The sequence below is a fragment of the Taurulus bubalis genome, assembly GCF_910589615.1.
Source record: "Taurulus bubalis genome assembly, chromosome: 11".
In the NCBI taxonomy this organism is placed as follows: domain Eukaryota; kingdom Metazoa; phylum Chordata; class Actinopteri; order Perciformes; family Cottidae; genus Taurulus; species Taurulus bubalis.
In genome coordinates, this window is record NC_136599.1 from 5,042,560 (window position 1) to 5,069,538 (window position 26,979).

Sequence of the window (26,979 nt, forward strand, 5' to 3'; positions counted from 1 at the left end):
TGCAGCTTAGTGGGAGGTCCCGTGTTCCCGTGGTCTGGCTGATCCAAGCACCTGTCTGCATGCATTCATCACCCGCAAAGGGCTGCCGGCCGTGACACCGTACGACGCTCACATGCTAGCGGCGCAGACAGGGGAGCCTCTTGACGTGTGTGTGACGAGGCCCCTGCAGGAACCGCTGCCTCAGCTCGTCTTCATGGCCGACGCGTCTGTTGTTTCCTGTTTTTATTTTTTAGGGAAGGTGGATTGTACATGTGGTGGACCTTCAGGGGAGAAGTGAAGAGAATGTGTGTTTGTGTAATAGGGCGCTTGTTTGTCAGCCAGGTCCTATATTAAGGACCTGAGCTGGAATGTGGGTGGATTTTGTTTTGCTTTCCCTTCTGATTTGGCATCTAGAATCCGTTGTTTTGGTGCAGAGAGTTCAAGTGTGAAAATATTCCGTTGTATGCAATGTACACAGTATGTTTTTACAATACGCTCAACCATATTTTGGCGACAGTTTAATGTCTGTATACGTGTATTACGACTGTGTGTGTGTGTGTCTGTATGTGTGTGTGTGTGTGTGTGTGTGTGTGTCTGTATTCGGAAGCATTTGTTGACAGAGACCCAGGGGGTGGCATCCTGCAGTGGGGACAGGACAGGGCCCTCAGGGTGTAATCAAAGCAAGGAAAGCACACTGGGGATAAACACACGCGCTTCCTCACTTGTCATTCCAATATTAAAGGGAAATTGCAGTTCCATACAAATAGGGTCTTTCGGGGGGGGTTTGGCAACATTCCTATATATAAATAATAACACGGTGTTAACTTCCGTTAACTGCAGAGCTCTATGATTGCTGTGACATCCCCCCCCCCAAAAAAATAAAAATAAGTTTGACAGGGCTTAAGTCATTTAGAGGAGGAAACAGGCGAATATATCTACAGACTTCCGGGTGTGGCTTTACTTCCAAATAATGTTCTATATACAGTATATATGTAGCTATGCTGGTGGCCTGTGTATAATCTGTCCACTCATGCGTCTCGACTTTTTTGCAGCGCTGTTTATTTTGCTTTACTTGATCACATTAAGGAGTTGCAACCCATACTTTTCTTCCAAGACCAAATACGAGCGTCCTCTGTAAATAAACATTCAGACAACAAACTGTGGAATCGAAGAACATTGTGTTCTGTAACTGTAAGTCAAACACAGGGACTCGTTAAGTAGAAATCCATAGAGACTTGGTGCTATTGACCTCAACGGGCTACTGCATTGATCTTGTGTTGCACTAAACAAAAGTAAAGCCAGATTCAAACTAAAACGTTCCAAAAGCTCAGAAAACACCGGATCCTACATTTCCCATAATGCAACTTCATGGCATCTTTCCTAAAAAACCCTCCGTGCCTGGTATACGTCTTTCATCTGTCGTACCCCACAGGCATTCTGTTTATAAATCAGTAGTCTTGTCTCACTTGTCATGACGAGGAAACAGAACTTCCAGTGTAAAATCAGTGGAGTTCCCCTTTAATCACACCAGTGGAACCAGTGGATTGATTTAGAAGAAAAGGGCCATGCAGTTTATTCCAACAGGCTCCTGTAAGAGGCCCTGAGAATGTTATTTTGGGCAGAGGCAGGGATGACTGTCAGTCAGCGGGTTTGTTTGTAGAAACTTCCCGTGGCCATGTGACAGAGGCAGAGGAATGTTTGCTGCTTTAAGCTGAACTCCAGCCCAAAACTGGAGGTTTGCTTCTGCGGGTTTTCTCAGTTTCACAGCTGCAGTGACTCAGTTTCTGTGCGCGCATACGATAACACATGTATGTGTCTGCGTGCATTAAAGCTGCTGCGAATGAATGTTATCTGCGTCTCTTCAAACCAACCCCCCCACCCTCGTCTCTTACCGGCTGTGTTTTGTTCCTTTCTGGCGCAGAAAGGGCCGAGCGATCTGGAGCTGGTGCCGGAGGAATACTCGGTCATGATTGGCTCGTATCCCTGTAACATCAGCTTCCACAACGACCAGCTGTTCCACTGCACCATCACCGGGCTGCTGAGCTCCAACGAGAGAGAGCTGCCTGTCACTGTAAGTATGCAAACATGTACAAACACACCACGATAAAAAAAAAAAAACACAAATACGACCGTGTGCTTGAAAATTTTGCCGGATAGAACTCCGATAATTTAAGGATATCGCCCCGTCTGTCACGCGGCGCTCGTAAGCCAAACATCTGGTCAGAATCCAGACCATCTGTGATGCTCATTGAAACAGATTTGATCCGCTCAGGTCCGTGCGCTGTAAGAGATGTATGTGTGTGTGTGTGTGTGTGTGTGTGTGTGTGTCTCCAGGCATCATGAATGGTTTATAGACCATGAATCAGCAGTTAGTGTGGGTGGTGAGCCGTCACTCTGCGCCACAATGCCACAGCAGAACAGCCGAATGTCTACCACTTCCCCTTTATCTCTTTAATCCCTTATCAGCCCGTCTATCATCGCCGACACATCCCCCCATCGCACAGACACAGATCGTGCTCACGGCCTTCTGACTCAGCGGGGATCTCGCTCCTCGCTCCCGTTTTTGTTTCGTCTCCGTCCGTCGCAATTACAGGCCGCTAATCAAGACGTGGTCGAGCGCCTCGGAGTCCTGATAAAAACCCGGCGCTCTCTTTCCTCTGCCCACGTTCCCCATCTGTTGTTGTCCATGCTAAGAGGGCTTTATTACCCATATCCCATTATATCCCACCCTCGTCTACCTGTCTCTCTCTCTCTCTCTCTCTCTCTCTCTCTCTCGTCCTCGCCCGACCCCGCCCCGCCTCTCAGGACGCCTGGGAATAAACACAAGCAATTAGCGAAGACATAAACGACGGGTCAAGGGTCAAATGAGATGTCATAACACGATCGGGTGGGCTGCCAAGCACGCGAGCAGTGAGGATGATTAGTGTGCACATTCGACATCGGGGGGCGGGGGGTAAACATCAACGACAGACGTTTTTCCCGGAGTGTCGGCACATTTGAGTAAAACGCGTAGCTTATTGCCATTTGTGTGTTTCTTCGCTTGCTTTTTTCGGTGGCACCGTCTATTTTTACTCGGCTCGGAAAGTGGATGTGGGGAAGGAGTGTTTTTGTAACCCGGAGCGAAACGGGAACACGGAACAATGGCGTGTTCCACTCCGTTGCAAGAAGGCCTCCTCTCTCTCTCTCTCTCTCGCTCTCTCTCTCTCTCGCTGGTCTTGGTAAATAAATGCCTGGACCAGAAAGAGAAAGATGGAATGAGAAAAGCATGAGGGAGCCCAGTGAGGCAGCTTCTCTCCCCCACATCCCTCCCTTTCAAAGAGAGAGCAGCCTATGAGGGATTTGGTCTTGAGGATTGGAGGCTTTTCATCTGAGGCTCTTTTTATGAAGTATGTTGGGATTGGGGATGTGAGGAGGGACCGCGGAGGACTGCTGACTAATCAGGAGGCAGAAGTGAAAGTCCTATTCTTGTCACATCTGGGCTGCTCTGAACCGGGTGACTCCTGTACAGCGCGTTGCAGCGAGAGGCCATTTCTCAAAAAAAAATCTGCAGGGTGTAATTTATTTCTGTGTCTGCACCTGTGCCCGTGAACAAAATGATGCGTCTGTGCATATGTGCACAGGTATTTGTGTTCGCACTAAAAAACTGCCCATGTTGTATACTGCATATACTGCTAGTATTTCACTTTTAATGTGTGCTCCCTGCCATCTTCTTTCCTCTTAACCAGTAACACATACAGTGGTATTAACACATCTGAACAATATCTCACAAGTGTTACTGTTTATCTTGATACCAATATTATTAAAATGGACATTGTGGTTGCAGATATACTCCTTTTTTAATTTGGGTATGCAACTTTACCCAATTAAAGAAAGATTAGCTCTGTTTTTAAAGGGTTAATGCACCTATTCGCTGCTCATTTCTGTCCGTCTCTGCCTCTGCGTCTGTCTTGTCGTCTTAAAATTTGCTTCATCAGCTGATAAATATGAGGTATAGTATTGCCGTCGCACATATAGAAGGTTTACAGTCCTATTAAGAAACAATTCCACGTAGACAACCAAGAATCCAGAGAGGTATTTAACAGTAGCAGGTCTACTAAAGGCGCTCAGTCCGTCTTCTTTCTCTTTCTAGGTGCAAGTGGGGAACTTCCATCGCACCATCGCCAAAGTGCAGCTGGGCGGCAGCGAGCTGGCCATCGTGATCTCCATCGTGGTGTGCTGCGTGCTGCTGCTGGTGTGCACCGTGGGTAGGTTGTGTACTGGGTGTGTAACAGGTTGTGTACACACGCTGGGTGTGTGGCTGCGATGGATGCTCCAGATGTGGACCAGATGAAAGGAAATGCGGGGTCAGAGTTTCCCGCACTTGCTTCATCCCTTCCTCAGCACTCGAAGCACAAAGACCCCACTGTTCCACCTCGCTGTCTGCTGTCGCTGTGTGTGTGTGTGTGTGTGTGCGTACTGTATTCTGTATTCTTTATACGACTGAGGCAGGTGCATGGGTGAAAATTGGTGCCATGGTGGATTTTCACACTGTTTATATGTGTTCCTCAGATGTTCCCAGAATCCTTATTTTGTGTTAGATTTCTTTACGTGTGAGAAAATCATTTTTGTTTACGTGTTCTCACATTCGGGTACTTTCATGCACATGTCTTTCTACAGGCTCACAAAAGATGATAGAAAACCTTTTCTTTTCACCAACTCCAAATCTTTTAAGACACATTTTAGATCCTCCAGATTATCCTCTGGTTTACTGGAAGCTGTCGCCGTGTGTGATCGCGGTCTTTCTTGGTGGAAACGGGCCGTATTCAAACTGCATTTTGTCTCCTTCTCAGCTCTGGTGGTGTACTGCACCAAGAGCCGAAGGGCGGAACGCTACTGGCAGAAAACGCTTCTCCAAATGGAGGAGATGGAGTCCCAGATCAGAGACGAGATCCGTAAAGGTGCGTTTACACAAGAACCCCCCCCCCCCCACACACACACACACACACACACACACACACACACACACCCTATACTGTCGTACACGCTCTGCCGTCAGAGTTGTTTCGACCTGAAATGATGTTTTGTTTCGATTGACATGAAAAAAGAGCTTGTGGGAAGACAGACATATTGACCACATATATTTGTGTGTGTGTGTGTGTGTGTGTGTGTGTGTGTGTGTGTGTGTGTGTGTGAGATTGTTTCTCGTCTGAAGTGGGAGGGAGATACAAACAGTTGACAGATTTGTGCCGAGTAAGCGTGACTCATAAAACACAGCGTCTGATAAATGATCAGTCACACACACAGTGGCCACGTCTGCCCTGTGGAAACGAGGCCTGTGTGTGTTTTTAGTGCTCTGTCTCTGTCTGTGCATGTGTGTGTGTGTGTGTGTGTGTGTGTTTTGAGGGCATTAGAGTAAAGCCGTGCGAAGGCCACTCCGCGTCTGAGCAACCAGATTTATTGCGTGGAGATGGGGGGGACGGATAGAGAGAGAGAAATGGAGGGAGGAAGCGATAGGAGCGGGAGTCGGGGCCGCGAGTCCGAGGAGAGGCAGAAGCGTGGGAGGAGGAGTGGAGGGGAGGTTATTTATTCAGAGGACGCAGATAGATTTGTGGCCGAGTTCAGGGTGAGTGTGCAGAAAGCGAGGGATAGTTCCACTTAGACGAAAGACGCTGATAAAAGCGGAAGAAGAGGGAGTGAAGGAAAATGGGGGGAATTGACATATTCCAGGTTTACGGGAACGGGGAGGATCTAGGTATTTATGGGAGGTTTCAGCAAGTTGATGGTGTGGACTGACTTGTGGTTTATAAGGATAAATAACCTGGAGGAGTAAATACAATACGCTTGAAATCCCCCCCCGGGTCGAGTATTCCCTTCTTTCTACACTAACGCAGTCGCAGGAAAGTGGCATTGTAACCCAAATACGTCTCTCATCCGGTGACAGGAAGAGCTTTTCCACAAAAGGGATCTCCAGCGTCTCATTAGAGGCGAACATTATCCTCTCCGGGAACACGCTCTCCAATAAAGTGGCTACGGTATATTAGCGCCCGCATTCGAGGCCGCGTCTGGACACGCTGATACCGCTTCTGCAGCGTGTAAACCTCAGCCTGCACACATGGTTTGGATGAGGGGTGGATTTGGCCGCTCTGATTGGCGTGTGGTAAATATTTGCCTGCATGCCCGGCCTAGAATGGCAGAGGCAGAGAAAAGGGGGTGTTAGAAGATCAAAGGATCCGTGTTTGGTACATTTAGCATTCAACTAAAACATGACATTTGATTGGGTAAATTACACGATACAACTAAAATGTCTTCCACCGAAACCAGCCAGATATTTACAAGTCCAATAGATATATTTATGTATCTTTCTGTTCCCTTTCAGGCTTTGCAGAGCTGCAGACGGACATGACAGACCTGACCAAGGAGCTGAATCGCAGTCAGGGCATCCCCTTCCTGGAGTACAAACAGTTCGTCACACGCACGTTCTTCCCCAAGGTGAGAGCGCCGATTCATCCCCCTGCTATCTGATGTCGACTGGCACACTGACAATGCCATTTTTCTCAATGTTTTTTTTTAAATACATGTCCCATATTCCCCCCGCCAGCTTGTAATATGCAGGATGAGAATTCACCTTGAAACTTTTAAACGTACGTCTGGTGAAGTGTAGCTCGGTGTGGCACCCTGCGGGAGAGCTAATGGGTTCTCTGTAGGTAAGCGGTTTCCTCCACCCTGAAGGGGAGACTGCAGGTCTATCTGTTGGTGGGTGTTTTTTCCACTAAAACACACACACACACACACACAGCCTTCCAACCACAGGCATGGACCTTAAAGGACACAGAACAATGGCGGGCACCGAGACAAGGAAACTTTCCCCTCTGATTTCTCAAAACACACTCCTCACACACCCACGCTGTTGTGCAAGTCTACAGCAGCTCCGGCTGGCTGCAGCAGACGCTGGACTCTGTTTGTGTCATGAAGGAAGCGAGCGTTGAGAAACCTGCAAAGAGGGGAAACATAAATTCAATTGTTGCTGCTTCAGGATCGTCTCTCCATGGACTTTTCCAGAGTAAACAGCAAACTCATGTTCCCTTTGTGTTCTGTTTCTTCCCCTAGAGCTTCTGGTTCTCTTTGATTACACACACACACACACACACACACACACACACACACACACACACACACACACACACACACACACACACAAACACAGATTCAGACACAGTAAGCCAACTGTAGCTGTCCTGAAATGACAGATTCAGTTCTAAAGGTTGGCTCTGGGTCAGTTTGTCACGAAGGCCATTAAAGCCCATGACATTACGCGTCACAGTGTCGTGTTCCTTTTTTCACGGCCAGTTGGGGATCCACACTGCAGATTTACCACACAAGTCTCAATGCCAGCTCTTTCTGCGCCCCCATCCCTCCCCTGTCCATCCATCTCTCCCTCCTGGTGTTTACGGTTTTCTGTGAGCATTGTTTCGATGTGTGTTTTTTTTAGATGTGTTCCGATTACGAGAAGAGTCTGGTCCAGCCCGCCTTCGAGAACGACGGCCTGGGCCCTCGAGCGTTGCCGGAGACTCACCCGCTGCTGCAGGACTGGAAGGTGAGGGGTTAAGCCATTAGGGCTTTCTTCTGCCACGGCGCCTTGACTCGGCTCCTTTTCTGCACTCTCCTGCTTCTCAACTGGGTCACACTGGAGCTTGTTAAGGTCGCACAGTGGGCTCAGTGTTGATGAGGAGCAAAGAAAAGAATATTGTGCTTCTTTCTTGCTCCGCCTTGGCTTGTTTTAATGTGTGTGTGTGTGTGTGGTATGTCAACGTACTCTGTGTGTTTGTGTGAGTTGATAGCAGGTGGTTGACACACTTCCTTCCCACTGGCTCTCGGACAACCGAACAGTATGCTGTTCATCGAAATCCATTTCTAGTTGTGTGTGTGTGTGTGTGTGTGTGTTTAATGGAGGGGCGGATGGGAGTGAAAGCTATAAAGAGAGAGTGGGAGAGGGAGCGTGCACGTTCACAAACCCCTGCACGTGTGTGTGTGTGTGTGTGGAGGAGAGAAAGTAGCGATAGCAGCGCTGGTTCTGGGTCGGCAGCCGGGGGAGGCTGTCGGCCGGTGATGAAGTGCCTTGGATCCACATCGTCTTCCCAGGAAGTGTTTTCCAGGTCACAGCAAATAAATCTCACAGGCGGGCATTTATCTTAATGGACACCCCTGTTCTCCTTCTGTCAGACTGCAAACCACACCATATGGCTGCGGTCCAGAGGGAAGACTTCATCCCGGTTGCTGCTTAGTCGCACCCACAGATAGGCCACACTCATTAAGTCGACTCGGCACATTTAGAGGCAATCACGCACAGTCGGGGACCGAAGCGGGAGATAGAGGGCACCAGAGAGGGAGGTGGGGTGGAGGGATGAGGTGTTCACTAGATGGGTCACTCGAGACAAGAGCTGGTGAAATAGATTAGGGCGGGCGCAGCAGGTGTGTAATGCGGTGGAGGTGTTTCATCTCATCTCCCTTCTGACCTCAGGCCACCAACTCAACCACGAAGCCCAATGTGGAGGAGGGCATCACCATGTTCTCCACTCTGCTCAACAACAAGCACTTCCTGGTCACCTTCGTCCACGCCTTGGAGCAGCAGAAGGACTTCGCCGTGAGAGACAGGTGAATGCTTCACTGAGGGCGTTCAATCAGAGAAACATACAAATTTGTATTTTTTGTTTTGTTACATAGGGCTGCAACTTATCTGTGTTGTTAATTTAATATATCGATTAGTTGTTGGATCTATAAAGTGTCCCAAAGCACAATATGACCTTCATGTCTTGTTTTGTCCACAACTCAAAGATGTTCAGTTTATCGTCCAAGAGGAGTAAAGAAAGAAAACACATTCAAGCAGCTGGAATATGGAATATTTCAACTCAAGCAAAAATAGTTGACTATTAATTTAACAGTTGACAACATAGATAGATGGATAGATAGATGGATAGATAGATAGATAGATAGATAGATAGATAGATAGATAGATAGATAGATAGATAGATAGATAGATAGATAGATAGATAGATAGATAGATAGATAGATAGATAGATAGATGATGGATGGATGGATACTTTATTCATCCCCAAGGGGAAATGTGTTTGCCAGTAGCAAGCAAGTTACATAGAACAAATATCAGGATTGAAAAATACTCAATATATATAACACAACTCAATATATACAACAAAACAGCAGAGCATATTAATTTAGGAAATTAAACAAAAAAGAAGATGCAAAGTATATGCAGTGTGTATGAAGTGTATATAAGTATGTATAGTGACTAACAAACAACACAAGCGGTGCGAGGGCTCTTGATGTTGATGTTGAATCAATTGAAGAAGCATCTGCCCAGAAAAGCTTTAGTTTTATAAGAGATTTCACCGTGTCGGGAGGTGCTTTGAAGCTTCAATAATCTACATATATTTTTGTTATGAACAAAGGATGAAATGACATCATGGAGTGGAAGGCGGTACTTGTTGTAACAAGGCCTCAGATAAACATCACCTTCAGTTCCTCTCACCTCCAGAGAGCGTTACCGCCATTCAGCTCATTGTTTTGGTGTGAAGGTCCACGACTCGACTGTTTCCTTCTCTCTCGTTGCTCGACTGTTCCCTTCTCTCTCGTTGCCTGACTGTTCCCTTCTCTCTCGTTGCCTGACTGTTCCCTTCTCTCTCGTTGCTCGACTGTTCCCTTCTCTCTCGTTGCTCGACTGTTCCCTTCTCTCTCGTTGCTCGACTGTTCCCTTCTCTCTCGTTGCTCGACTGTTCCCTTCTCTCTCGTTGCTCGACTGTTCCCTTCTCTCTCGTTGCTCGACTGTTCCCTTCTCTCTCGTTGCTCGACTGTTCCCTTCTCTCTCGTTGCTCGACTGTTCCCTTCTCTCTCGTTGCTCGACTGTTCCCTTCTGTCTCGTTGCTCGACTGTTCCCTTCTCTCTCGTTGCTCGACTGTTCCCTTCTCTCTCGTTGCTCGACTGTTCCCTTCTCTCTCGTTGCTCGACTGTTCCCTTCTCTCTCGTTGCTCGACTGTTCCCTTCTCTCTCGTTGCTCGGCTCGACCTCGTTTCAAACAGAAAGCCTTTTGAGAGCTGCTAGACTAAAAGAAGTGGAATATCTGCTCAAAAAATCAGATTTGCTTCTCAGGAGCTGAGAGACGAAAACAGAAAAGTGGCCAAAACATCAATTAATGCAGATTCAACTTAATAAAAAAATGTAAATGAAGCGGACTGAAATATTTAACAATAACAGACTCATTATCACTTAAACAGCCAAAGTGATTATTAATTTATGCATTTTTTAAAAGAAGTCATAGAAATCCCATAAACAATGTAATAAAAGCCATAGTATAGTATGCTTTAAATGTCACAATATATGATTTCATAAAATGTTAAAAGGAATGTTATAGTATCCCATAAAATGTAACACGAGTCAAAGTACAGCGTGCCATACAAAATTGTTATAGTGAGCCGTAAAGATGTCGTGAAAATGTCATCGCATAATTAGTTTTAAAAAGTCGTAGTATTTATTATATGGCTTTTAAATTGTATAGGGAAGGTGTCTCTTTTCATGTCTGCACACAAACATCTTTACTGTCCAGAAAAGCATCCGATTTATCAGCAGCGGTTTTTGGTCGTGCTGTCCTTAAAACCAGCGAGTCATTGTGGAGAAGCGGGGAAAACTTCCAGAAGCCGAAACCACATCCCTCCCCGGCACAGTGTCAGCACTCACTGACTGATGTCGCCCTCTTTCTCCCGGATTAAAGGGGCTTTGTTAGGGAAATCCCCTGCACCTCTGGACTCTCTCAGCCAGACGCTCCCTGCATTAGATCAGCGCTTTATTTGGCTCTGCAGTCACAGGTGCTGTGGGAAAGATGAATCCCTGTTGTTGTTTCTGGACTGTAGTTACTCTTAATCCTCCACTGACGAGGCAACGTCTGCGAAAGCATGTTTTTTTGTTGCTCATCCGTCTCCTCCCGCTGATCTGTTTTCTCGCCCCTTCAGATGCAGCCTCGCGTCCCTGCTCACCATCGCCCTCCATGGCAAGCTGGAGTACTACACCAGCATCATGAAGGACCTGCTGGTGGACCTGATCGACGCCTCGGCCGCCAAGAACCCCAAGCTGATGCTGCGCCGCACCGAGTCCGTCGTGGAGAAGATGCTGACCAACTGGATGTCCATCTGCATGTACAGCTACCTCAAGGTGACGCTCGGGGTCACGTTGCGATTCAGGCTGGATGAAAGGAGAATTCCACGTCTCGGATTCATGACTCCACCTCTCTTTCTCTCGTGATCTCCAGGAAACAGTGGGCGAGCCTTTCTTCCTGCTGCTGTGTGCAATCAAGCAGCAGATCAACAAGGGCTCCATAGACGCCATCACGGGGAAGGCCCGCTACACCCTCAATGAGGAGTGGCTGCTCCGCGAGAACATCGAGGCCAAGCCACAGGTCTGCGTTCACACGCTCTGAACTCCATCCATCACGCCCTCGCACTCGCTTTTGCTTTTCTTTTTTTGTTGTTGCTCAAAGTTGGAAAGTCAAAACTTTGCAGAGTCTGAAATGCGTTGCTCTCTGTTTTACTTCCGCAGAACATCAACGTGTCCTTCCAGGGCTGCGGCATGGACTCGCTGCCTGTCAGGGTCATGAATACAGACACAGTCTGCCAGGTGAAGGAAAAAATCCTAGAAGGCTTTTATAAAAACCTGCCATTCTCCCAGTGGCCCAGAGCGGAGGACGTGGACCTGGGTAAGAGCGCGTTTCCTCTCTCTGATTATTTCCATCCTCTCCTCTCCCCTGCCCTCTGAGATTTAGTAATCTCCTTTGCAAAAGGTCAATTCTTCTCATGAAGCTCAACTAACCTGAGGCTGCAATATAATAAATGACAGAATGCATCCAGGAGAGTGTACAGCCATAATCACAAAGAGTTATTGCTTTCAAAAGCTGTGCAGCCTGCAGAGCTGATTTGATTAATGGTGCATGAATATTTCCACAGGTCGCGACACGGAGAGTTAGAGCACGGCTGCACTATGTCTCGCATATTCTTCTCCAAATTTAGGATGAAATTGTCTAATATCCCCCCTCCTCCACCTCCTCCCTCCTCCTTTCTCTGCAGAGTGGTTTGACTCCGGCAGCAACAGTAAGCTTCTGCAGGACCTGGACAACTCCTCATTGATGGAAGACGGCAGAAAGAAACTCAACACTGTCTTCCATTACCAGGTGTGTTATACGTGTGTGTGTGTGTGTGTGTGTGTGTGACCACTGTGGTAGGTGTCATGGTGGACCTGTATATCCCAGGTATTGTAACAGCAACAGCGGGGATGTAGAAGGTGAGAACTCTTGTAAATGGTGTCACTGGGTGTCCGCGGGTGGGAGGACGTGTCCAGCTCTCTCTCTCTCTCTCTCTCTCTCTCTCTCTCTCTCTCTCTCTCTCTCTGTCTCGGTGTTTGTGTTGTTGTATGATATTTCTGTGCAGGTCACCTACTGCTGCTGCAATTATTCTGCTGTTAGGCAGAGCCTGCATTTAGACACACAGTGTATTTATTAGTAGTAACTTTTCACAATAAAAACAAACAATAGTTGTAATGAGTAACAACCTGTAATGAATACAACAGTGGTTACTTGTTGTTTTTACATTACATTTCATTTAGCTGACGCTTTTATCCAAAGCGACTTACATGTTTTCCGGGGTGTCTCGCTCAAGGAGCCGGGGCTCGAACCACCGATCCTCTGATTGAAAGGCGGGCATGCTAACCACTATTTAACAGCACTATGTACATACATGACGTATGTTTATTTTAACACCTAACTTCAAGATCCACTCCAGACACGTTTTAAAAAACAGAATCATAGTTTGTGTCTACTGTTTTTTTCAATATTACATATTCAATAAATGTACTTTAACACTACTACTGATACTAATGTGAATACATACACATTCATAATTAAATTCAAATCCACTTTTATTAACTTCAGTTGCATCATAATGTATTAAATTAGTTAGCACTATCGCACACACACAAAAAATAGAGATTTTCTTTTTTTTTATATATATATATAACAAATTGTTATGTTTAGTAAATGCTAACAAAAACATGTATTTATAAAGAAAAATAACCGAGCAACAAGTCAAATAAATTCCTTCGCATGTTTGTTTGTTTACGTCTATGTTCATTTGCGCGTGAGTAAACAGTTGCCCGGTGACCTTTGACCCCATACCTGTGCTGGCTAAGTGCTCTGTTTAGCTCATGCCGTTGGGACCGAGCTGTGAAAGCAGCGTGTTCTAACAGTCTGGGTTCACCGGCAAGGCTGTTCAATCCATTTCACCACAGGTTGACTTTAATGAGCCCGGCCAGGCTGCTGCGGACTAGCCGCCACTCTAGATGCACGCAGGACACACACACACACACACACACACACACACAAACATAGGCACCTCTCAACACTGCACTCCCTTGAGGGCATGCTTAATGATGCTGTTCTGGTGCACCTCTGCTGACCCCTGACCCCGTGCCCTCTGTCATCTCTTGTCTTTCTTCCCTCCCTCTCACCCTGCCTCCTTCCCTCCTTTCCTCCCTCCTCCTGCCTCCACAGATCCCAGAGGGGGCATCGCTGGCCATGAGCATGAAAGACAAGAGAGATAACACCCTTGGGAGAGGTACGTCACCCACGAACACACCCACACCCTGTCGCTTTGTCACACACACACACACACACACACACACATGCTTGGAAAAATACACGCAGTCACTCGATTCCCAGGAAGCGACACATGCTCAGTTGATCACGAGAACACGATACACTCATGTAAACATGCATGAAACCAAAGCACCCTCCCGAAAACCCCCGACACACGCCGGGGACACCTAAACACACTCGCACCTAATAAATCACGACACCCCCGCTTTGCATAGGAGTTATGCTCCCACCTCATCCAGAGCTCTGCTACTCCGTTATAGATGTATTCCATTAGCGAATGTCAAGCTCGTGGGGGTGAAAAAATGCGACAAAAGTGAGCCCATTGTTCCGGCCTCAACCCGGGGATATAATGACCGATCCGCCTGTTGACAGATGAGTTTACATGCAGCTTTTAATGGGCTTGTCTGCTGGCTCGTCTAGGGTCTACCTTACATAATCAGTACCAGAGCAGAGCTCAGTTCTGCTCGGGCTCCGTCCATCAAAAAAACCTCTCGGCTCATTCATACCGGGCCAAAAATAGGCTCGTGGTGGACCGAACCTGGCTCCGGCTTCAAAGCGCCGAGGGAAGGTGTTATGAGCCTGTAGTGCTCCCTGGCTAATATAACACACGGTCCTGCCCGCCTGTGATCAGCAGTGTGGGTCTGGACTGAGGCCCGCCGGGCAGCAGCGTCTCTGGCAGAGCCGGCTGTAATGAGAACACACACTCACAATGCTGTCTATGCGTGTTTATGTGGACACCTGCACACAATGTCTGTTTTGGGCTGTGTGCAGTCATTTAGTGTATTTGTTTGTCCACGTTTTGGACACGCGTCTCCGTACGTGCATTCGGTTATTCATACGTTCCCACAAACGCACACGGGGTGTGTTTGTGTTTAGATCTATATATAAACCGGAGAGGTTTAATGCTCTTTTCCCAGCGCTGGCCGAGCATTACCATCTCATTACACCGGCTCCAGGACCAATCACAGACTCTGTGTGTCTGTCTCCCCTAATCTCTCTCTTTTCTCTCTCCTTTCACTCATAATCTTTCTCTTTCATTCTGTCAGACAGCTCCCCTCCCTCACCAGCCCACAGTCCACCTTAATCACTTTCTCCTCTCGCGTGTACTCTATCTCCCCTGCTCTCCTGTCAATCTCCCTCTTGTGTTTTCTTTTCCTTTTTTCCCTCCTATCTGTCACACTCCCTCATCCTGTCTCCTCTCATTCGCTCAGGTCTCCACCCTGCTGATTGCACATTGTTTCATGCTGTGTATATATATATATATATATATTCTTTTTTTGTCTGTGTCTCTCTCCTCTTAGTTAAAGATCTGGACACGGAGAAGTACGTACACTTGGTGAGTATCTCGTAGGGAATCAAAATGTTTCTAAAAGTGCGCGGTGGGTTTATTAGCAGAGCGTCTCCTGTGTGTGTGCCACCGCTAGTCAGCCCGGAGCAGGCATTACGACAGAGAGAACAGGGGGGTGAATGGAGGTGAAACGAGAAGCTGCTGAGAGGACATGACAGCACTAATGCTGCTTAAGCTCTTTTATAAACGTCAGCCAAGATATGGGTCCTTTGACTTTAGAATAATGAGTTTCTTGGAAGACAATTTGCCGGGTGAATAGTTGATTTAACAGGACAGTTCTGTGGGCCTTTTTTTTTTTGACACAACTAGGTGGATTTTGAAGGCTTCTTTCTTTTCGCCTTACCCCTATTTAGACCTGTGTGAGCAAGTCGGAGACATGACCCTCATGTACAAAGCAAACCAGAGAAAAAAACACCAGAATTTCCTAACACCCATCGCTTTCCCAGTTCTGTATATGCTAGCGTTTCGAAACACCCCCATGTGGTTTCTGGATCATGTGTCTAATGAAAGAAACAGAAAAATCCCTTTTGACAGCTGAGACAGCAGAGACAGTAGAGCATTCATCGAGGCTCTTATGAGGGGGTTTATTACCACAACTTGTGTGCCGTGTGTTGACCTTTGACCTCTGGGTTTCCAGGTCCTACATCACGATGACCTATCGGAGCACAAGAGATCACACAGGCAGAGCCACCGCAAGAAGGTGTTGCCTGAAATCTATCTGACGCGCCTGCTGTCTACCAAGGTGAGCACACGGACACTGAAGTCATCTATTTCTTATTTGTATGACCCATATTAGTCTCGGGGAATCTCCACATCCCATGGAACCATATTTTGAGCCGCTTCTTTTTCCTGTTCCTCCACAGGGAACTCTTCAGAAGTTCTTGGATGACCTCTTTCAAGCCATCCTCAGCATCCCCCCGGATCGCCCCCCTCTGGCTATCAAATACTTCTTTGACTTCCTCGAGGAGCAGGCGGACAAGCGGGGCATCACGGACCCAGACACCCTGCACATCTGGAAAACCAACAGGTACGACGTCTGAACTCTTTGATTAAAGTCCCCTTCGGGCGCCTCGCTGTGGAAGCCTTTTAAACGGTTCGTGTTTCTCTCTCTGTGCAGTTTACCGCTGCGCTTCTGGGTGAACATCCTGAAGAATCCTCAGTTTGTGTTTGACATCGATAAGACGGATCACATGGACGCCTGTCTGTCCGTCATCGCCCAGGCCTTCATAGACGCCTGCTCCGTGTCGGACCTGCAGCTAGGAAAGGTGAGATTATCTATTAATCTATGTATCCATGTTCCCGCCTGTCTGTGGAACTTGATTCAAAGTGGACATTTGTGCCAAATTTGAAGGAATTCTCCAGGCGTTCCTCGGATATCATGTTCATGAGGGAGGTAGACATAGTACTGAAAAAAAAAATATCCCCAAAAAAAGGAATGGACGCCAGTTTTGGAGAGGTACCGACCACGGGGGGGAATATAGTTGCATAGTTTTATAGTGTCTGCGACTATATTCCTTTACAAAGACAAAACGTCAGTTAAAAAAGCCATAGTATGTCATAATTATATATTTTTTTGTCATGTCATAGTACGTGAGAACATACAATATATTAAGTGTCATTACATTTTCATAAAAAGTGGCATAAAATCAATATGTATTCGTGAAACTGTCCAAAAAAAGTCATAGCATAGAATGTCATTAAATAGATTAAATATAACTTATCATTAAAAAAAGTCTTGAAAAGTAATTGTAGAGCATTTCATTTAAAAAATCAAGGTATCGGATGTTATAAAAAGTCATAGAAAAGTCATTGTCCAAAAAAAGTTTGATTATAGCATGTAAAAAAATATTTATTTACGACATTACTTAAACAAGGCAGTGTCTTTGTATCTCACACACACACACACACACACACACACACCTCCCAGTCCCCCTGTGAACCCCTATCTCTAAACCTTCAGACTGTCATCTCCATCTACCTCTCCTCATGTTATTTCAGCCGAGTTGGCGGATCCAAGGTCATGAGCACCAGGGATCTCTTTTTATGTGTGCGAGAGTATGTGTGTGTGTGTGTGTGTGTGTGTGCTCAGGCGTGCATCTGTCTGTCTGTCTGTGGGTCGCTGTGTGTGTGTGTGTGTGTGTGTGCCTGCATGTCAATGTCCTCACCGCTCACAAATCCGTCTCATCCCTCAGACGCCGTGACCCTGAGCGCGCTCTGCTTCCTGTCTCTCTCTGACTGGCTTCCTCCCCGGAGGGAGCCGAGGACTCATCAAGCGGTGCTCCTCTCTCACCGAGAAACCGTCTGATTTATAAACTTCAGCTCGGTGCCAAAGAGCCGGCGCTCTCACGGCAAACAAATATTCACATATCCGTTTCATATGGAAGCGAAGACGTGCATGAAGCGCTCCTCATTTACATGTCTGTGCGCTCGCTGTGGATTCACCAGGTGCAAGGACACGCCCCCCCGTTCGGCCCTGTAGGTCAAGGAGACCGGCATGACACAGGGCAGTGGAGGGTACGGGGGTCTGGATTAGCAGGAGTGCAGCCTGGTGAAAGAGAGAGAGAGAGAGGTGGGAACGCTCGCTGTTTCCACGGAAACCCTCTTTATCTGCCGAGGTGCAGACGTGGAGGGCCGCGGGGTCACCGGAGGGTTACCGGGCAGATGGGCGAGCAGCAGGAAGTGACCTTGCGGACAGGAAGAGAGAGCAGCTTCCCTATCACGCTACCTGCTTCAAGCTCTCCCACTATAACACGCATGAAGCGCCCCGCGAACATGCAAACGAACACGCACACACACATCAGGTGACACAAATACCTCATGACACGGGAATATTAAGGTGCGCTGTAAGCGCATTCGCTGGTGCTGAAAGCCGTCTCTCTTTCCCCTGTCCTACTTTTCTTCTCCGCCGGCACACACACACACACACACACGGACCGACACACACTCGCTCGCTACAGTAGCCGCCACTGAAAAACCCAGAGTGTGCTCACAACCTCTTAGAGGCTACGCTTCTCCCTGCTTGAATAAGCAGCGGCGCCTGAAGTGACTGTGGAGAGAGAGAGAGAGAGAGAGAGAGAGAGAGAGTATTGTTTGGACCGGAACGTTCCTTCTCTGGCTTCTTCTTGAGTTCATGCATCTCCTGGAAACCAACTCCCTCCTTCTCTCTTTAGGCCGGTTTAGAACTAATAACTTCCAGTTTAGCCGAGCGGCTCTTTATTGGTTCAGTCGCACCACATTGCCGACTTGCACAATGATGTACGAACCTTTTCGCTCGAGGCCGAGGTCCGGTGCTGAATTATTAATTAACCTGCAGAAGAGGGCACATTGCTTTTAGCTTTCCAGCCCGCTGTAGCGTTCAGTGGGACATGAATTTTGAAAATGTTTTACATGTGTTCGTGTGCATCGAATGCAGTGTGTGTCAGGCTAAGGAGGCGAGGGAGGGAGGAGGGAGGGAGGAGGGAGGGAGGAGGGAGGGAAGGCCCCAAAGGACGGTCTCTGTCGAGCGCGCTCACATTTAATCCAGAGCCACACCGACAAGCTAAAATGCACGCGGCTAAAAATAAAATGAAAACTGTCCCGACTGAAATGTGTTTTCATTTCCAGGACTCCCCGACCAACAAGCTGCTGTACGCCAAGGAGATCCCCGAGTACAAGAAGAGGGTGCAGTGCTACTACAAGCAGATTCAGGAGATGGCACCGCTCAGCGAGCAGGAGATGAACGCTCACCTGGCCGAGGAGTCAAGAGTGAGTGACGTCCGTGTGTTCTCAATAAAAAGCCTGCAAACACACACACACACACACACACACACACATTGTCCTTTGGGATCTAATACAAGTCTGTTGTGCTGTAGAAATACCGGAATGAATTCAACACCAACCTGGCCTTGACAGAAATCTACAAATACGCCAAGAGATACAGGAGCCAGGTAAGAGAAGAGGTTATTCTCTACGTTACTTCTGTCTTTGAGATGTCAGATTCAGATTAGATGTGTTTAAACTGGCCCGGCTCTGCAGTCGACCCTCCTTTGTGACGGATTAAGTTTCACAGACGGGTATCGGCGCGTGACGCATCGGTGTGGAGGATCATGTGCACGTTGAGAAAGATGTAGTCGACTGTAAACGGCCTTTCAAACGTGTCCAACCCTCCCCTCTCCGGCACACGTAGACCTTTCCCTTCAAAGCAAACAACGTGCTGTTTACCTTCTCGTTCTCCATCACCCTCATCTGCTTTACGGCAGAACACCAACCTTTCCTCGAAAATTGCGTACCCAAACTAAAATGGGTGTATCTCTGCAACCACAAGGGCTATTTGAATAATTTGGGTGTTATAATAAAAGGTACACATGTGAGATTGTGTTAAGATGTGTAAATATTAGTCTAAATGTTACTGGTTAAGAGTAAATGAAGATGACACACACAAAAAAATGAAAAGGTTTCAGATTCGCCTAGAATAAAAACACTTTCAGGATGATTATTATTATTAAATGATGCAGCTGTAAGGTCCAACTCTAACCCAAATCATAGCTCAATATGTGAACTCTCTCTCTGCAAAGGTTGACTTTGATAAAGTGAAGCAGAACAAAGTTAGAGAGGCTTTAGTACAGAGAACATTCAGGCGAGGTCTCCAAAAATGTGCGCACATCTGTGACATTTGAATGTTTTCATGTACCAAACCATTTATTTCACTTGTATATTACTTATGGTGTTCAATACATCCAAATACAGCAGTTTTGTTGTTTTTTTTCCTTCATAAAACAAGCTATGATTTACAGTTGTATCTCACAATCGCTCAGGGGGGTTGGTTTCTAAAAGGTTAAGTCGTCGCTTCACGTCTCCTGTTTCTCCTTGAACCTCTTCACTCCCCCATGCTTCCCTCACTGCTGCGACTATTCTCCGGAGGGTCTTACTCAGTGGTGACTGTGCCTTAATGGAGCACCCTCCATGATAATGCCGTTTAGCTGCTCTCCTCTGACGCGTCGGCCGCGGGACTCAGACTCTGTGAATGGCCCCTGATTGCCTATTCTCTCGGCTCGCTCCGCCTCGTAGCGCGCCGCCGCCGCTAAGAGCCCCATAAATCCCACTGACACCGTGACAACTACTGGGCATGAAAAACAGAGCAGATGTGGGTTTTGTAAATATGTGAAGAGCAAAGGCCTTTGTGGTGTGGAGGCATGCGTGAAGGCTGGAGAGGAGGCTGAAGCACTTCACTTGTTCCTCTGCCGCTCTATCGTCTTCTTTTTTTGTCCTCTCGCTCAACTTTCTATGTCCAGGCAGGTGGCTGGATTTCCTCCCTTTTCCTAGATGCGCGGATGCATGAACGCTCCACGGCCTCTGCAAAGCCCGTTGTTACATTCTTCTTCTCTGTCCCGGTCAGGTGGTGAGCGCTCTGGAGGCCAACCCCACCGCACGGCGCACGCAGCTGCACCACAAGTTCGAGCAGGTCATCGCCCTCGTGGAGGACAACATCTACGAGTGCTGCAGCGAGGCCTGAAGCCGCCAGTTCTCCGCCAGCCTCTCTCATCGTTCTCCTGCTGCCGGCTGCCTTTTTCTCCCACCTACGTCGCTACTTGGGAAACGTCGGACCACTGAGGAGTAAGCCTTCATGAGCGTCATTATTTGTTCCCCCCCCACCTAGACAGACTATAAGACGCGTGGAAAGTGGCAAAGGACTTAAACCCGCCTGTCAAGCGCCACGCATTTGCGAGGTGTTTCCCCCGCTTCTGATTTGGGAACGCCGAGCAATTTTTCCCAAATCTTTCTCCGTGACACGGACAGAATTCCAGTCTGGTCTCGGCTATGCTTTAGAGGGGAGGTGTAGGGACATGGAGGGGAGGCTTTATTCCGTAAGCCCTGGTGGCGATCTTAACGCACTGAACCCTTTTCTCAAGGGAATGAGCCAATGATGCACTGTACTGTATTATAATGTCCATAGCAATATTTATAGATGTGTTCAAATGCTTTCAAAGTGGCCTGTTCGTCAGGACGCGTGAGAAGGAGCTCCTCCCGCCTCCTAAATGAAGCCTGCGATGTTCTCAGGTGTGCTTCGGACAATACGACCACGACGGGATTTGCGGGTTTTGTGATGGGTGGAGGAGGAGCGGAGAGAAATATAAATGACAGAAGTTTATAAAAAAAAAAAATCAGATGTAATGTAGTTCACTGGGAAGAGCTGCATCCGTATAGAAGTGTCGATCAGTGTGCTTGTCAACGAATGAATTTCTTGTTGGATTCTGACCAATTTAAAAGAGGGAAATCTACATTTATGAGAAGATTAAAAAAAATGTGAGCTCAATATAAGGAGAGACTGTATTTGTGATGCCAAATGATTTGTCAGAGTTTGTGAAAATAAATTACAGTATTTAGGATTTTAAAGTGTCTGATGATGACAGTTTGTTTTTGTATAAAGCGCTTGATTTTGCAGCGGAGCAAATTTGAACGTTTGAAAAACATTAAGATCTGGCCCGCCACCCAAAAAGCACACAGGCCAGCATCTGGAACGTCTCAGAGAGCCTTGTAAAGGTTCTCATGATGCAGAGTTACTCATGAAGTGATGCAGACATGTAGCTTTGTTTTTATTGCAGGACACAGAACAACTTCCACGAGATCTACACCCTGTACACAATAATCTAATTAACACCCCAATATCTCATTAATACGCAGGCATTTTAAACAATTTAAACACAAACCTCCAAAACATGCATGCACGCCTCTTGCAGGAGGCGCCCTCTCCCTGCAGAGGCGCTTTCCAGGTCCATCTGTTTACACTCATGTCTCAGTCAATGCCAAGAGCAAACTAACAACCCCAGCTTCACCGCCATGAAGACCAGAGGACGGCCTCCACCAGATGCCTTAAAAACACATCGGATATATCTAAAGAAATCCATAACTAAGTGATCAAAAAACTGATTGTTTAAAGCGCATTTCGGAGACATGTATAGCTGTAATTACTTGAACGAGAGTTGATGTGGATGAAATCATGCATGTGGTGTGTTTTCACCTATTGTGTGCATGTGGGTAGTGGGGAGCTTGGAAGGCAGTCAGCTGGATAATGACGTGGACGACACCCCCGTGTGCAGCCAGCTGAACACTTTCCATGATTGCATGGATTGAAAATACGCAGGCTGGCTCTTGAGTATATCAGTCCCCCACCAAAAAGAAAAGTGTGGTTGTGTCGGCGCGGTGAAGACACGTGGGGAGAGAGGTGAGTCAAGAGGATCGGCCAAGAGAACACAGTGCTGCTTTGGCAGCGGTCGGCCCCCGAGGTGTGCGAGGACAGATGGGACAGTGAACGGGAAGCAGAGGGTCAAGCCGGGGCCACCTGGCTGCTCGAGACGGACGACATCTGAGTTTTGGAGGTGGAGGCGGTGGCGCCGTCGTCCTCTCCAAAGGGATTTCTTCCACAGCAGACCGTGGTGATCATGCAGTTTCTGAACTGAGGAAAAAGAAACAGTAGAATCAGTCAGACCTTCACTCATTGATCTAAGATGTACTCAAATGCTTTAAAAAGGTCATAGTCTAAGCATGTCATTACAAGTCATAGTTTAATATATCGTTATATTCATAGTTCAGAATATCATCAAAATGTCAAAAGGATTCATGTCCAAAAAAAAGTCATGAAAAGTCCCATTTCAGGATGTCATTTAACTAGAATTTACCTTTCCTGGCTGTATGCAACCAGTCATGTTGCAGTTTACATCCGTATCCGTCATCATCATGTCATCATTTTATCACATTTGACCTTTGTGTGAAATTATTACATCGTATGTAATCAAATGAACTCTTTTGTTATGGCCCAAACTGGATTTTGTGAGGTCTCAGTGACACCAAATTTTGAAAAATTTGTCCAAGGCATTCCTGAGATATCGCCTTCATGAGAATGAGACGGCCATGAGGTCACGGTGACCTTGACCTTTAACCGCCAAAATCTACTCGACTCATCTTTGAGTCCAAGTGGACGTTTAGGCAAATTTTCTTGATAATGGGACAGATGTGAGATCACAGGGACCTTGAACTTTTGACCTCTAAGATCGAATCGATTCATCCCATTCGACGTTTGTGCCGAATTTAAAAGGTAGAAGAAGAACGGACCACCCGAAAACATAGTATAGTATGTCATAAAAAACCCCAAAGTCATTAACGTCGTATTGTGTATGCAATTAAAATGTAAAACCGCCCAAAAACACTCTTGTCCACCAGGAAATAGCCAAAGCAGGATGCTCACCTGTCTGTTGAGCAGGATGTAGATGACCGGGTTGTACAGAGCGGAGCTCTTGGCGAAGAAGGCCGGAGCCGTCATGAACACCGGTCCGAACTCGGCTCCTTGATTGGCGAAGATGTACCAGGCCACGGTGGCGTAGGGCACCCAGCACACCAGGAAGGAGATCACCATGATGATCACCATGCGCGTCACCTCTTTCTCCGCCCTCTGGGTGGTTTCAGACTCCTGCTGCTGGGCGGCCGCCTGAGAGCGGATCAGCGGTTATTAACTTATTATTAAAAAGGGCAAATTGGTGGAGCAAAAGTGTGAGTGCATCACCGCCGTTGAAACACACAGGATGAGATTAAAACTGACTGACAGCTCCTTTAATCAACACTTAAAAAAGTGAAATCCACAGTAAGTTAATCATGTTTTCTCATGCTGTCGACGGTTTGTTTGCATCTGTAATTTTTTCTCTCAAACACAGCGGTAAAACAAACAGCTTAATTTTCATGATTAAAGTCTCCAATTACTTATGCAAATATTAATATCTGTAATTCATGGGTTGAATTGCAGATTGAGAATTTAATGGAAAAAGGCTGGTGCTTCATCAGATTTGAACCGGCAATATTTGTTTCTGGCCACATGGGGGCAGCAGAAACGAGCTGTGGAGACAACGTTCATATTACCGCCTTTTAAAATGCAGCTTGTTGAAAACAGTTGCATATTTACAGATCCAGCAGTTATGGATCAATATTATCATTACTTTGGAGTCGTGTTTCTGGAATGTAAGTTCAATATTCACTCACTTTTAGCTTGTTTTTGAACTCCGCTAGCCCCAGTGGTTTGTTGCTCTCATGTGCTAGCTCTGTATTCTGATACAATGGAGCAGCAAATTGAGAGAAATATAAAAAAAAAAGAAAATGCTGCCAAACGCTCCACTATGATCACTGTGAGAGTGAACCAAAACAGTTTAGTGGGACAGCTAAAGATGTGCTGAAACGTGCAATACATATCTTTAAAGTCAAGGGGAGCGACACATTCAGATGATAATCACTTTGAGCGAACACTTTATAAAGAGACATATTATGCTCATGTTCAGGGTTATACTTGTATTGCCGGTTTCTACCAGCACACGTTTACACTATTACTTTTTACTATTACTTTTCTCATACCACATTCACCTCATATACCTGTATATCTCTGTATATATGTCTCTTTAAAAGGGCTTAGCGGTGGGATTTGGCGTCATCTAGTGGTCAGGTTGCAGATTGCAACCAACTGAAACTTCTCCCGAGTGCCAAGCGCGTGGAGAACTATGTGAAAACACGAATGACTTAAGGAAAAGGGATTTGGGCTTTTTGATTCACATGTTTTCTAACCTAGGCAGCCACAAAAACATGTTGTGTCCCCTTTAAATTCATTACCACGTTGTCATTTATTTGTTAGTCTTAAAAGAAAAGAAAAAAGTCTGCTTTAATGAAAATTTTCATTTTTCTCTTTTTAAATATTCATGACTAATACATTATCGATGTTCTGCTATTATTAATGAGGGCAGGAGGCAGACTGCCCTTCAGATGGAGGACCCAGGTATAAGCTGCCATGTTGGCAGGGATCTGCTCCCCTGAAATGTCCTTGAGCCACTAAATCCCTCACATCTCCAGAGACTCTGCTCTGTGATGCTGCTAACCTCTCTGTGGAGGGGAGAAAGGCTACCTGCATGTTATATATATATATATATATATATATATATATATATATATATATATAACATGCATTTCCTCCTCAAGGATGAACAAAGGTATCACATCCTTATTAATAATGTTTTGTCTGGCAGCGGTGTTCCGTCTTACCGCTCGCACAGTGCAGAGAAGCCGACCGTAGCAGAAGAAGATGATGAAGAGGGGGATTGAGAAATGGAGGACGAACATATAGATGACGAATGAGGTGTTGCCGATCTCGGGCTTGGGAGTGTAGTAGTCAATCCCGCAGGAACACTGCATTCCCTCTGGGATGTACCTGCATCCGCACATAATGACAATGGAAGCATTTCCATCAACACCATCACACGCGGCATTTGATACGAGATGTGTGACCCCGAGTCGGTGTGCTGCAAGCGAGCAAAAGGCTTTAAAACGTGCAAATGATATTTGCTATGGCTTCTAAAGCCCGGAGAGCACAGTCTAGACACCGGAACATACAGTACCGGGACCATCCGGCGAGAGGCGGGACGGCACAAGTCAAGGCCATGACCCACGTGAACACCAGCCCCACGACGGCGTGTTTCGCCTCGAAGCGGAAGCTGCTCATCGGCTTACAGACCACAACGTAGCGCTCAATAGCCAACACCACCAGAGACCATAGAGCGATCTCTCCTGGGACGGGACATGAAAAAAAAAGCAGGCGGAAATGTAAATACAGCTTATTTACAGATGCGGTCTTTCAGAGTTCAAGTATTCGCACTCAAAGTGACAACAAATCTAAATGAAAGCGTTTAACCGCGACTGTTGTATAGAACTGTGAATCATAGCTTGTTTTATGAGAAAAAAAACAAAAAAAAAATGCTGTATTTGGATGTATTGAACACCATAAGTAATATACAAGTGAAATATATGGTTTGGTACATGAGAAAATTCAAAATGTCACAGATGCTCACAAATGTGCCCCAATGCAAATTTTGGAGACCTCGTCTGAATGTTCTCTGTATTAAACCCTCTCTAACTTTGTTCTGCTTCTCTTTATCAAAGTCAACCTTTGCAGAGAGAATGTTCACATATTGTGTATGATTTGGGTTAGAGAATGTTCACATATTGTGTATGATTTGGGTTAGAGAATGTTCACATATTGTGTATAATTTGGGTTAGAGTTGGACCTTACAGCTGCATCATTTCAAACAAATAATCATCCTGAAAGTGATTTTTTTTTTTAAAACCTTTTCATTTTTTTCGGTGTGTCATCTTCATTTACTCTAAACCAGTAACACATAGACTGATAGTTACACATCTGAACAGAATATCACGTGTACCTTTCATTATAGCACCAACAGTATTCAAATAGCCCTAGTGGTTGCAGAGATGCACCCTTTTTAGTTTGGTTATGCACTTTTCGAGGAAAGGGCCTAAAAAAAAAGTTTGTTTTTCTATTTCAACACAACAGGTGTTGTTGACAGTCCTAACAGTTCCACGTCCTCGTCTCTTACCTCCCATGGTGGCGAAGAAACCCTCGATGTTGCAGCCGGCGACGCCCAGGATGAAGTATCCGTGCAGGGCCGTGTAGAGCGTGACCGTGAAGCCGCCGATGACCATGAAGAGGTCGGCCACCGCCAGGTTGAGCAGGACAAAGTTCAGAGGCGTCCTCAGCTTTTTGTTTTTCACCGTGACGTAGAGGGTGAGGAAGTTGACGGGGAAGGCGGTGATGATGAGGAAGAGCATGTATGCGGCCAGGAGGGAGTACTTCCAGGGCTCCGCCAGGTAGTACTGCGTGTGCTCGTACGGGCTGCGGACCAACCCCGTCTTGTTCGACATGGGGACGTAAAAGTTGGGTCCCTCCGTGCCGTTCATGGCTGCGGTTGGCGATGTTTGGGGTTTTGTTTTTTTTGTTCTTCCTCTGAAATACGGCGAGAGGAGTCTTGTAGTGCAGACGGCGGGACGAGAGCACGGGAGGGATCTTTGGGAAGTAAGATGTGCTCTGGAGCCCCCTGAAGTGATGCAGCACCTTTTAACAGGCTGGTCGGATTAGGGACTAGTGTTAGCAGGGATGGAATTAAGA

At 46.6% G+C, this 26,979-nt stretch overlaps 2 protein-coding genes across 2 annotated transcripts in view; one reads left to right on the plus strand and one right to left on the minus strand.

Moving 5' to 3' along the window:
* Positions 1-21,261, plus strand: part of plxnd1 (plexin D1) — a gene marked incomplete at its 5' end in the record, with an annotated part of 65,059 nt that extends 43,798 nt beyond the window's left edge. Inside the window, 18 exons of the mRNA XM_079226791.1 lie at positions 1,901-2,050; positions 4,109-4,223; positions 4,809-4,916; positions 6,335-6,447; positions 7,448-7,552; positions 8,477-8,610; positions 10,977-11,175; positions 11,273-11,419; positions 11,560-11,716; positions 12,084-12,187; positions 13,562-13,625; positions 14,968-15,002; positions 15,652-15,756; positions 15,878-16,041; positions 16,132-16,279; positions 18,618-18,758; positions 18,866-18,940; positions 20,389-21,261. Coding sequence (XP_079082917.1) covers positions 1,901-2,050; positions 4,109-4,223; positions 4,809-4,916; positions 6,335-6,447; positions 7,448-7,552; positions 8,477-8,610; positions 10,977-11,175; positions 11,273-11,419; positions 11,560-11,716; positions 12,084-12,187; positions 13,562-13,625; positions 14,968-15,002; positions 15,652-15,756; positions 15,878-16,041; positions 16,132-16,279; positions 18,618-18,758; positions 18,866-18,940; positions 20,389-20,505 — 2,181 coding nt within the window. The 3' untranslated portion in view covers positions 20,506-21,261. The remainder of the gene's footprint in view (positions 1-1,900; positions 2,051-4,108; positions 4,224-4,808; positions 4,917-6,334; positions 6,448-7,447; positions 7,553-8,476; positions 8,611-10,976; positions 11,176-11,272; positions 11,420-11,559; positions 11,717-12,083; positions 12,188-13,561; positions 13,626-14,967; positions 15,003-15,651; positions 15,757-15,877; positions 16,042-16,131; positions 16,280-18,617; positions 18,759-18,865; positions 18,941-20,388) is intronic.
* A 1,056-nt stretch (positions 21,262-22,317) lies between these two features.
* Positions 22,318-26,771, minus strand: exorh (extra-ocular rhodopsin; the record flags this gene model as incomplete). Its single annotated transcript, XM_079226371.1, has 5 exons — positions 22,318-22,446; positions 23,236-23,475; positions 25,065-25,230; positions 25,418-25,586; positions 26,411-26,771. 5 exons carry the CDS (start codon positions 26,769-26,771, stop codon positions 22,318-22,320), a joined length of 1,065 nt encoding a protein of 354 aa, XP_079082497.1.
* Between the last annotated feature and the right edge of the window lie 208 nt (positions 26,772-26,979).